The following is a 10,675-nucleotide window of genomic DNA, read 5'->3' on the forward strand; positions in this document are numbered from 1 at the left end:
TCGAAAGCAGAAAATCTGATGATATATATGAACTGAAACTTGAAAATGCTACTGATGAATAAATTTGATTTCATTCAGATTTGAGCACAAGCTAAATTTGTTTAAATAATATCTTGTCATGAATTTCTCATTTATCAAATGATTGATACAAGGAAGAAATCAAAATATAAAATCTCAAAAAGAAAGTGCCTTCTGTACAAGTTACTCTCAACTAATCTATTCTCTATTAGCATGATTTATAGCCTACTCAACTGAGAAGTGAGGTTTAAGAACTCATCCTCCTCGCATGGAATTGTGAGACCGCCATTCGGATGATCATAACTGAATTCTTCTTCTGCTTGGTTTAGCAAGTCTTGAAACAAAGGTTGGTTCAAGTATGATATAGGAATTAAAAACCTCTTCATTTTATCTCCAACATAAACTGCAAGATAGCCTTTTGGGACATCATTGCTCTTTGTTGCTTTTCTAATACCTGGTATGCGGAAAGCCATTGTCTTTTTAGGAGTAAGAAATATTTGAGTTTTTCTAAAACTTGTAATACTTGAGGATATGTGAATGATTGGTGTTGCTTCAGAACACAAGAAGTGGTGTATATATAGTTGCTAGGATCTTCAAACCAATTTCCTGAAGAGAGAATCATGAATAAGATAGGGTCTACCAATTGACAATGTATTATGCATCACAAGAAATCACATGATACTGTCTTGAAGGTGTTAGGAAGTTCATTGAGAGTGCATACCCCACTTCTTCATATAATTGCCAACAGATTAGCCTCTTGAAATTAATGAGCTCTACATCACAAGAGTGCATACCTTACATAATGCTTCTTTCATGCATTATACTACAGCTACTCCATTAGTTAGTAGACATGCTTTAGACATATCTCATGTTTATTCAAATTGAGATTGCTTCTAAGAATGAAATTGTAAGCCTTGACTATGACCTTATCTATTAGCTTTGAAACTATTGGTAGTGAACCAGTATGAACCTCAGCTTTTTCTAGTACACCAGATTATAAGCAGTACCAACTGGAATTTGAAACCAAGGGGAAACATGTTCCAACTACACTTCCTCTTGAATATATATGGTGTACCTAGCATTTGATTGCAAGTGGCTGCTTTATTAGCCATTCCTTTACAAGGTGGGGTATGCTTTCTCAAAAACTGCTTAATCCTTGATAGAGGCCTATAAGACAGTACCATGTGATCTCTCATGTAGTGATGCGTATGCATTCCTATCATTTTCAAAAATCTTTTATCTTAGAAATAGTTTTCCAAAGAATCTTAAAATCTATAAATACACTTGCTCTTGCCTTCAAAAACAACACAACTCATTGGCAATCTTAAGTGTCAAACACTTAAAAACACATTCTTCTTAAACTTGGGAACTTTTCCTTGCTGTTATTCTTACATACATCTTTAAGAAAATGGTTTTCCGTTTACCTGTTATTCGAAGGACATCATCATTCTCAGCTAGCCAAGCAACTTCTAAATCTGTGGAAGTCCCAAAGGGGCGTTTAGCAGTGTATGTCGGAGAGAAACAGAAGCGGTTTGTGATCCCCATTTCATACCTGAACCAACCTTCAATCCAAGACTTGTTGAGCCAAGCGGAGGAAGAATTCGGATATGATCATCCTATGGGAGGTCTAACAATTCCTTGCAGTGAAGATGTCTTCCAACAAATCACTTCTCGCTTGGATTGACGATGAATCTCACACTGCAGGAGACTGACATAGATTAGTATACACATTTTGTAGAATAGGCAACTTGTAATTACACATTTTTCTAAGTAAATGAAAGAAGAATGACCATTACTATGACAAGTTCAAAGTGTTTCCTCTGTTTTTTTTTTTTTTTTTTTTTTTTTTTTTTTTTTTTTTTTTTTTTTTTTTTGGTTTTATCTTCTCTCTACAAACAGAACATCATGCAGTATCTAGTATTAAGCTGCCTGGTGTAAGAAAAACCATACTTCATTGTTCATTTGTTCTCATAGATTGCACTAATTCAAAGTATATAAAATTATAATATTTTAAATAAAAGAATGGGTAAAAAACCTTAATAAGCCAAGTCAAGAATCATGTAACGTAAATACGCCAAAACGAAAATTGTTTCAGCAATAAGCCAAATCATATTTTTATATAATTCGAACCATGCTGGTTCGAATTCCATTTCTACATAATTCGAACCAGCTTGGTTCGAATTATACACAAACACATGCATACACGTAATTCGAACCAGCTTGGTTCGAATTACACACAAACACACGCACACACATAATTCGAACCAGCTTGGTTCGAATTACACACAAACACACGCACACACTAATTCGAACTAACTTGGTTCGAATTACACACAGTAATTCATTGTATAATTCGAATTATGATGTTAAAAAATTAATAATTTATTTAAAAAAATTTATTAAAAAAATTAATAATTTAAAAATTAAAAAATATATATTTTTATTTCATACGTTAAAAAAAGCTAACAAAATATTTAATTACGAGACTTCTTTAAAATATTAATGAGCTATCAATTCGAATTTCATACAATACTTTTCTGTCCATTTTTAATAGTTCATGAATATTTTTTAATAAATTTTTTTAATAATTTTTTTTAAATTATAGTACAAAAAATATTTTATCCTATGCAAAACAATTTAAAAAAATGGCTTAAAAAATGTTAGGAGTACTATAAAAATTTGTAATGTTATAATAATTTAGGTAAATACATGCATGTACTCAAATTTTAAATAAAATACTCTACATAGTCAATAATAATTTAGAAATGAAAGAAAATATTTTATTCCATACAAAATAATTAAAAAATATATTTTATTCTATACAAAATAATTTTAAAAAATGGCTTAAAAGATGTTATGAGTACTATAAAAGTTTGTAATATTCTAGTGATTTAGGTAAATACATGATAAAAATATTTTTTCTTTAATTTCTAAATTATTAGTGACTATGTGGAGTATTTCTTTAATGTCCTAAGTCATTAGGACATTACAAATTTTTATAGTACTTCTAACATCTTTTAAGCCATTTTTTAAATTATTTTGCATAGAATAAAATATTTTTTTGTGGTATAATTTAAATAAATTTATTAAAAAATATTCATGAGCTATCAAGAATGGGCAGAAGAGTATTGTATAGAATTCGAATTGCTCACCATATCATTTGAATCAGAGTAATTCGAACTTCCCTATGCGTAATTCGAATCATGTAATATCTCACCATATAATTTAAATAATTTTATTAAAAAATTATCATGAATATTTTTTAATAAATTTATTTAAATTATACCACAAAAAAATATTTTATTCTATGCAAAATAATTTAAAAAATGGCTTAAAAGATGTTAGAAGTACTATAAAAATTTGTAATGTCCTAATGACTTAGGACATTAAAGAAATACTCCACATAGTCACTAATAATTTAGAAATTAAAGAAAAAATATTTTTATCATGTATTTACCTAAATCACTAGAATATTACAAACTTTTATAGTACTCATAACATCTTTTAAGCCATTTTTTAAAATTATTTTGTATAGAATAAAATATATTTTTTAATTATTTTGTATGGAATAAAATATTTTCTTTTATTTCTAAATTATTATTGACTATGTAGAGTATTTTATTTAAAATTTGAGTACATGCATGTATTTATCTAAATTATTATAACATTACAAATTTTTATAGTACTCCTAACATTTTTTAAGCCATTTTTTTAAATTGTTTTGCATAGGATAAAATATTTTTTGTACTATAATTTAAAAAAAATTATTAAAAAAATTTATTAAAAAATATTCATGAACTATTAAAAATGGACAGAAAAGTATTGTATGGAATTCGAATTGATAGCTCATTAATATTTTAAAGAAGTCTCGTAATTAAATATTTTGTTAGCTTTTTTTAACGTATGAAATAAAAATATATATTTTTTAATTTTTAAATTATTAATTTTTTTAATAAATTTTTTTAAATAAATTATTAATTTTTTAACAGCATAATTCGAATTATACCATGAATTACTGTGTGTAATTCGAACCAAGCTGGTTCGAATTAGTGTTTGTGTGTAATTCGAACCAAGCTGGTTCGAATTATGTGTGTGCGTGTGTTTGTGTGTAATTCGAACCAAGCTGGTTCGAATTACGTGTATACATGTGTTTGTGTATAATTCGAACCAAGCTGGTTCGAATTATGTAGAAATGGAATTCGAACCAGCATGGTTCGAATTATATAAAAATATGATTTGGCTTATTGCTGAAACGATTTTCGCTTTGGCGTATTTACGTTACATGATTCTTGACTTGGCTTATTATGGTTTTTTACCCTAAAAGAATATGCATGGAAAACTATAGCTAAAGAAATTTCTTACACGGGATGTATAGCTCATTTATTTATATATGTCTGTTCTCTTATTTCTTCATTGAAGTTTTATCCATGCCTTAATATTTTCAAAAAGCATGTCATGTGTTGCACTTTACTGATTTATGTGCTATTTTCGTCGGCTAACAGAAGTTTTACTTGATAAATTTTATATTTATTAGGCTAATAGGGGATTTAGACTTTGTGATTTTAGTGAGGTTCAACCAAAAAAAAACTATTCACATGGTTCCTGCTTTCTGTAGAAAATATACTAATGAAACCATATTTCATGCCCTCCAAGTGCAGAAGAAGTTGGGATATAGTCACAAAATGTGGTCCTCTCTTGGCATCCTATCCCTTTATTTAAGAGATTATGTGATATCTGCAACATAAGAAGTAATCCATTAAATCAGCTTTGTATTTAACCCATTTATTAGCTTCTCAGCTGTCTCTTTCTAAAGGTGGCATCAGTGTTTGGCAAGATCTCTCAATTTCAAGTAACCTTTCATAAACACAAGGAAGACAATACCGTGTGGCCTCTCATTAGACCTTAAACACATATACATACTACCAGTTGGTCTTGGATTTATTAACTGCTTTTGAAATGTAGAAATTGATTTCCAGTTATATGGTTAAATAAAATAAATTGGATTCAAATTTGGATAATTAAATGTTCCCTTCACTTTATTTTTCTTTTTTTGAATTCTGAATTCTGAATTCAATATTGCTTTTTTTATGGTTTTATAGTATTTACACTTACACAAGAAAATTGCTCAAGTTTGTGACATTCAATCATGGAATGTCTCAAGCTTGGAATGCCTCTTCCTTTACTTTTAATATAAGAAAACTGTGAGTTCTTAACAGATTTTCAATTGTACTTTCAAACAGCTATTCGAAAATTCTAATTTAAATGAAATGAATCATCAACTTCAGTCAATGTCTTCAAAACAACGTTGAATTTAAGTTTGACTTGCTGCATAAATATATAAGAGATCATTCAGCTTCAACAAAAGCCAAAAATAAAAAGTATAGAAAGAAGTTAACAAATGAGATGCAATAACTTTCTCTCATACATTCATTTTTACACTTTCAAAGGAATGATACAATGAAGAGACCGAAATGGACAATCTTCAAAACAAAAAGAAAGAGCCTTCTGTACAAAATTTGTCTCAGCTAATCTATCTCAGTCTCTATGAGCCAATTTACTGCCCACTTAATTGACAAGTGAGGTTAAGGAATGTATCCTCGCTGCAAGGAATAGTGAGGCCGCCGGTTGGGTGATCATAACCGAATTCTTCTTCTGATTGGCTTAGTAACTCCTGAAATGAAGGTTGGTTCAAGTAACATACAGGAATCACAAACCGCCTCATCTTATCTCCCACATAGACTGCAAGATAGCCTTTTGGAACATTAGTCCCTTTTGATGCAGAAAGTGATGCTTTTCTAATACTTGGAATGTGAAAAGCCATTGTTATTGAAGATTTTGTTTGAGAGAAGTATGTGAGTTCTAATACTTGAGGAGATGCAACTGATTTGTGTTGGTTGAGAACACAAGAAGTAGTGTATATATAGTTGCTATCCTGAAGACATAATTTTAATGAAGCTGTAAAATGGGGTCTACAAAGTGAGAAATGATCACAAGAGATCACATGTACTGTCTTGGATATCTCTATCAAAGGTTAGGTCTCTATCTATCCACTTGTACTTGTGCTAAAGCTACTCCATCAAACATGCTTTAGAGTTTAGACATCTCACATGTTTCTTCAGATAGACATTTATAGCTCTGAAACACTGTTATGAGGCCAGAAAAGAACCAAAAGTTGGTCTCACAAGCCAATATGGACCTCAACTTTTGAAGTACACCAGATTATAAACAAAACTCCGTGGTATTTGCAAACCATGGGCAATTAGATTTTCTCTTGCATCATGAGTTACAATTTTTTGGCCTACCCTCTATAATGAGGACAATAGCATGTGATCTCTTACATGCCTTTGTCTCCTAATATGTCCCATCTGATAGCCTTCCTCCACCAATCATTCAAGTAGCTATATGTTTATAACATATCCTTCCATCTATATAAATATTCATGGTTGCAAGCATTTAGGACCAACACAATTCATTCACATCCTCAAGCAATAAGAAACTCAAAAGCTTGTATCTTATTTACAAGTCATTTCTAAGACTAGTCTTTCATCAACACATACAAAAATGGGTTTTCGTTTAGCTGGTATCAGAAGAAAGCTATCATTTAATTCAAACCAAGCATCTTCAAAGGCTTTGGAAGTCCCAAAAGGCTATCTTGCTGTCTATGTTGGAGAGAATATGAAGCGGTTCGTGATTCCCATTTCGTATTTGAACCAGACATCATTTCAAGAATTACTAAGCCAAGCAGAAGAAGAATTCGGATATGATCATCCAATGGGTGGTCTCACTATTCCATGCAGTGAGGAAACCTTCTTGGACCTCACTTCTTGCTTCAACTGACTATAAGTAATTCCAAAGGAGACTGACATAGATTAGTTGAGACACAATTTTGTAGTGGAAACTAGTAGCTATCATCTTAGTGAGATGTCAAGGATGTAAATATATATCAGAATTTTTTTGCAATTTCAATGAATTTATAAACTTCGTCACGAATTACTTATAGATTCAATTTATTTTGTATATTCTCTTCAATTATGTTTATTCCTTTGTTGTGTTGCTACTACTGTGGTATTAAAAAAATTATTAATTTATAATAGAATGCTGCAGAATTTTACTTTCTAAAACACATAAGCACTCCACTATGAGAGAAGCATATGGTTAAATTTCATAAATTGGATTCAAGTGTGGATTTCGGATATTCAATGTTACCTGCATTTTGAGTTATCATAATTTGTTTTAGATACACTAAGTTATTTCTCTAGAATACTATGAAAGTAGTGTCATTGATGAAATCCAAATTCTATCATTCTCTGCTGCAACTTCTTCCAGCCATCTAACTAAAATTGTTGAAAAGTAACTCTTGATTGGTTAAGCCCTTGATTGAATCCTCATTGACACAGAGCAAATAAGCAAATCATTGGAGTTCTTGAAATTCTATCAACATAAGGGATAGATTTTATCAGACAACCCTCAGAGCTAGTCTCTGACTCTCTTCTTCTTCTTCTTCTTCTATTTTCTTCTTTTAATTTTTAAAACAACAGCATGGAAGTGCTTCTTCTTCCTTTAATTTTAATATAATAGTGATTTACAATAGTGATTTCAAACCACTGTTAAGAAACTGGAACTTAAATGTTTGAACGAAATGAATCATCAACTTTTGCAAATATAGTTTAAGTTTTTAACAGGAACTTAGATCTGATATTTTTGCATAAATAACAGATAATACAGAATAAAACAAAAGCCAAAAGGTAGTTTTAACAATGAGATGTAATAACTTTCTCATTCATATAACATTTTTACACTTTCAAAGGAATTATACAAGGAAGAAACCAAAATGGAAAATCTTCAAAGTGAAAAGAGCCTTCTGTACAATTGTCTCAACTAATCTATGTCAATCTCTGTTAGTTGTTTATTGGACACCCAACTGAGAAGTGAGATTTAAGAACTCATCCTCACAGCATGGAATTGTGAGACCACCAGTTGGATGATCATATCCGAATTCTTCTTCTGCTTGGTTTAGTAATCCTTGAAATGAAGGCTGGTTCAAGTAACATACAGGAATCACAAACCGCCTCATCTTATCTCCTACATAGACTGCAAGATAGCCTTTTGGAACATTAGTCCCTTTTGATGCAGAAAGTGATGCCTTTCTAATACCTAGAATGCGGAATGCCATTGTTTCTTCTTGTTGTTCAAAAGAAAAAGAAATAGATTGTTCTTGGAGGATTTGATTGAGAGAAATATGTGAGTACTGATACTTGAGGAGATGCAATTGATTTGTGTTGTTTGAGAACACAAGAAGAAGTGTATATATAGTAGCCATCCTGAAGAAATAATTCAGATGAAGCTGTAAAATGGGGTCTACAAAGTGAAATGATCACAAGAGATCACATGGTATTGTCTTGGAGGTCTCTTTCAGGGACTTGAAAGTTAAGTGAGAGTTCATACATCATACCCCACCTTCTGACATAATTGCCAAGAAGAGATTATGCATGTCAAATCAAAGACATCTACATTAATGCTTGTTCAAGCATTGTAGTTATACTAAAGATACTGAATCAGACATGCTATAGACATATCTCATGTTTCTTCAGATAGACATCGCTATTGACAATGAAAGCTGTAAACCATGGCCACAACTCTCAACCAAACTTAGGCACATCCTCACAAACCAATATGAACCTGATTTTTCAAGTACACCAGATTTTTAGAAACATATCTCTTGGAATCCGCAAACCATAGACAACATGATCTAATTTGTGTTGGCTTCCTCTTCATAAGGTAGACTTTGAATTATGTACTTATAACAGGTTTGAGAAAATCCCCTAAGACAACACCATGTGACCTCTTAAATGCCCTTGTCTCCTAATAGGTCCCATTTCATAGCCTTCCTCCACAACCAACCATTCAATTACCCATTTTATTACATATCCTTCATCTATATATATATATGTTCATGGCTGCAAGCATTTGGCAACAACACAAGTCATTCACATCCTAAAGCATAAGAAACTAAAATACTTGCATCTTATTTACAAGTCATTTGAAAAACTAGTCTTTCTTCAACACATACAAAAATGGGTTTTCGTTTATCCGGCATCGTAAGAAAGGCATCATTTACTTCATCTTCAAAAGCTGTGGAAGTGCCAAAGGGTTATCTTGCAGTTTACGTTGGAGATAAAATGAAGCGGTTTGTGATCCCTATATCATACTTGAACCAGCCTTCATTTCAAGATTTGCTAAGTCAAGCTGAGGAAGAATTTGGGTATGATCATCCAATGGGTGGTCTCACAATTCCTTGTGAAGAAAATGTATTCTTAGATATCACTTCTCGCTTGAGTTGATGCTAGGCACCATCAAGATTAGGCTGACTTAGAAATAGATTAACACAATTTTTGTAGCAATTTCTTACCCTGAGAAAGATTTTCTCCATTTTTTGTATCCTACTATGAAACTCAATGAGAAATTTATGCACATAAACAAATGTCTCCCATTTTCTCCTTAAATCTAAATGCACTGTTAAGTTCAAAGGCAATAATAAGCTGAAAGTGCGGTTCATAAAATCAATTTTCATGATCTGGTTTACAATAAAAGAAAAGGAAAGCAGCAGATAACTTTTATGATTTAATATGATGATGTACTTCTAAGTAAAAAGGTTATTATAAGAAAAAGCAGTAACTAAGTATGAATTTTCATAATATTAGTTTAATAATGTGAACGTTTTTTGTCAGTTCAATTGTCCAATTATCACTGTAGGATGATTAAACAGCTTCCAGGATCAGTCCCTGTATTTGCCATGTCCCACTTTATTTTTATCTGTCTTTGAAATCTCTGTGGACCCTTCCCAGTTTGTACATAGTGGTCACTAAAATGTGGCCTCTGAAATTACAATTGAGATTGAAACACTAATCCAGTTGTATTCCATAATTTGATGTTAACATTGTGTGATGAGTTACATTTGTTTGCTGCTATCAGCTAATGACCCCATTTCTTCATGTGACTGAGGCCCCATTTTTTCTATGACAGATGATTCCTCAATTTTGAGTCACGCAGCATCCTCACATGTTTGGTTTGAGGGCCACAACAAAATTATATGCAAGTGACTGGTTCCTCACTGATCCATATTCACCACAAAAGCATTTGAAGATATCTTAATCCACTTATTCATTGCTATATTTCCTTCTTTCCAATAATGTCAGTTTAACAAATCAAATAAACTTTAAATCCAAAATAGCCAAATAGACTAAGGGCCAGTGACTTGTATAACAGTCGTCATGAGTATGAAGCTAAAACCATTATCAAACTTTCCACTTTTGGTCTTTCTTGGTATGATACAATGGTTCTTACAAAAATTCAGAATAATCAAAACGAATCTAACTGTTGTATGAATCTTTATCCAAGAAAATAGAAGGAATTCAATGCATGTATAAGTCTAAATCCGTAGTCTGATTGGAGCATACTTTGAACTTTATGAACATATATACACTCGCATGTTATCATGTATATGTTAGTTCTCTTTGTAACACTATTTTTCAAAGTCGATCTGGTATAAGTTGGCACCTCGCAGATGCATGCGAAACGAGCGAAAAATACAAAAAAAAAAAAACACACACGTGCGAAAAACACACACATGTACGAAACGAGCAAAAAACACGTACAC

At 31.5% G+C, this 10,675-nt stretch overlaps 6 protein-coding genes across 6 annotated transcripts; 3 read left to right on the plus strand and 3 right to left on the minus strand.

Moving 5' to 3' along the window:
* Nucleotides 1–96: 96 nt before the first annotated feature.
* LOC110269999 (auxin-induced protein X10A-like) lies at nt 97–1,580 on the minus strand. Its single transcript, XM_088509129.1, has 2 exons — nt 1,443–1,580; nt 97–624 (listed from the first exon to the last, which is right to left on the minus strand). Exon 2 carries the CDS (start codon nt 489–491, stop codon nt 237–239), a length of 255 nt encoding a protein of 84 aa, XP_088365255.1. The 5' UTR covers nt 492–624; nt 1,443–1,580; the 3' UTR covers nt 97–236.
* On the plus strand, nt 1,338–1,702 carry LOC148569927 (auxin-induced protein 6B-like). The gene has a single exon (XM_088509128.1). It carries the CDS (start codon nt 1,427–1,429, stop codon nt 1,700–1,702), a length of 276 nt encoding a protein of 91 aa, XP_088365254.1. The 5' UTR covers nt 1,338–1,426.
* Nucleotides 1,703–5,328: 3,626 nt separating this feature from the next.
* Nucleotides 5,329–5,916, minus strand: LOC107634287 (auxin-induced protein 15A-like). The gene has a single exon (XM_016337830.3). It carries the CDS (start codon nt 5,837–5,839, stop codon nt 5,573–5,575), a length of 267 nt encoding a protein of 88 aa, XP_016193316.1. The 5' UTR covers nt 5,840–5,916; the 3' UTR covers nt 5,329–5,572.
* A 556-nt stretch (nt 5,917–6,472) lies between these two features.
* Nucleotides 6,473–6,996, plus strand: LOC110269998 (auxin-induced protein 15A). The gene has a single exon (XM_021118297.2). The coding sequence runs from the start codon at nt 6,580–6,582 to the stop codon at nt 6,853–6,855; it is 276 nt and encodes a 91-aa protein (XP_020973956.1). The 5' UTR covers nt 6,473–6,579; the 3' UTR covers nt 6,856–6,996.
* Nucleotides 6,997–7,764: 768 nt separating this feature from the next.
* Nucleotides 7,765–8,283, minus strand: LOC148569928 (auxin-induced protein X10A-like). Its single transcript, XM_088510087.1, has one exon. It carries the CDS (start codon nt 8,189–8,191, stop codon nt 7,925–7,927), a length of 267 nt encoding a protein of 88 aa, XP_088366213.1. The 5' UTR covers nt 8,192–8,283; the 3' UTR covers nt 7,765–7,924.
* A 433-nt stretch (nt 8,284–8,716) lies between these two features.
* LOC148569929 (auxin-induced protein 10A5-like) lies at nt 8,717–9,499 on the plus strand. The gene has a single exon (XM_088510088.1). The coding sequence runs from the start codon at nt 9,093–9,095 to the stop codon at nt 9,357–9,359; it is 267 nt and encodes an 88-aa protein (XP_088366214.1). The 5' UTR covers nt 8,717–9,092; the 3' UTR covers nt 9,360–9,499.
* Nucleotides 9,500–10,675: the final 1,176 nt, after the last annotated feature.

Source organism: Arachis ipaensis, chromosome B3 (genome assembly GCF_059453495.1).
Source record: "Arachis ipaensis isolate K30076 ecotype BB chromosome B3, ASM5945349v1, whole genome shotgun sequence".
Classification (NCBI taxonomy): Eukaryota; Viridiplantae; Streptophyta; class Magnoliopsida; order Fabales; family Fabaceae; genus Arachis; species Arachis ipaensis.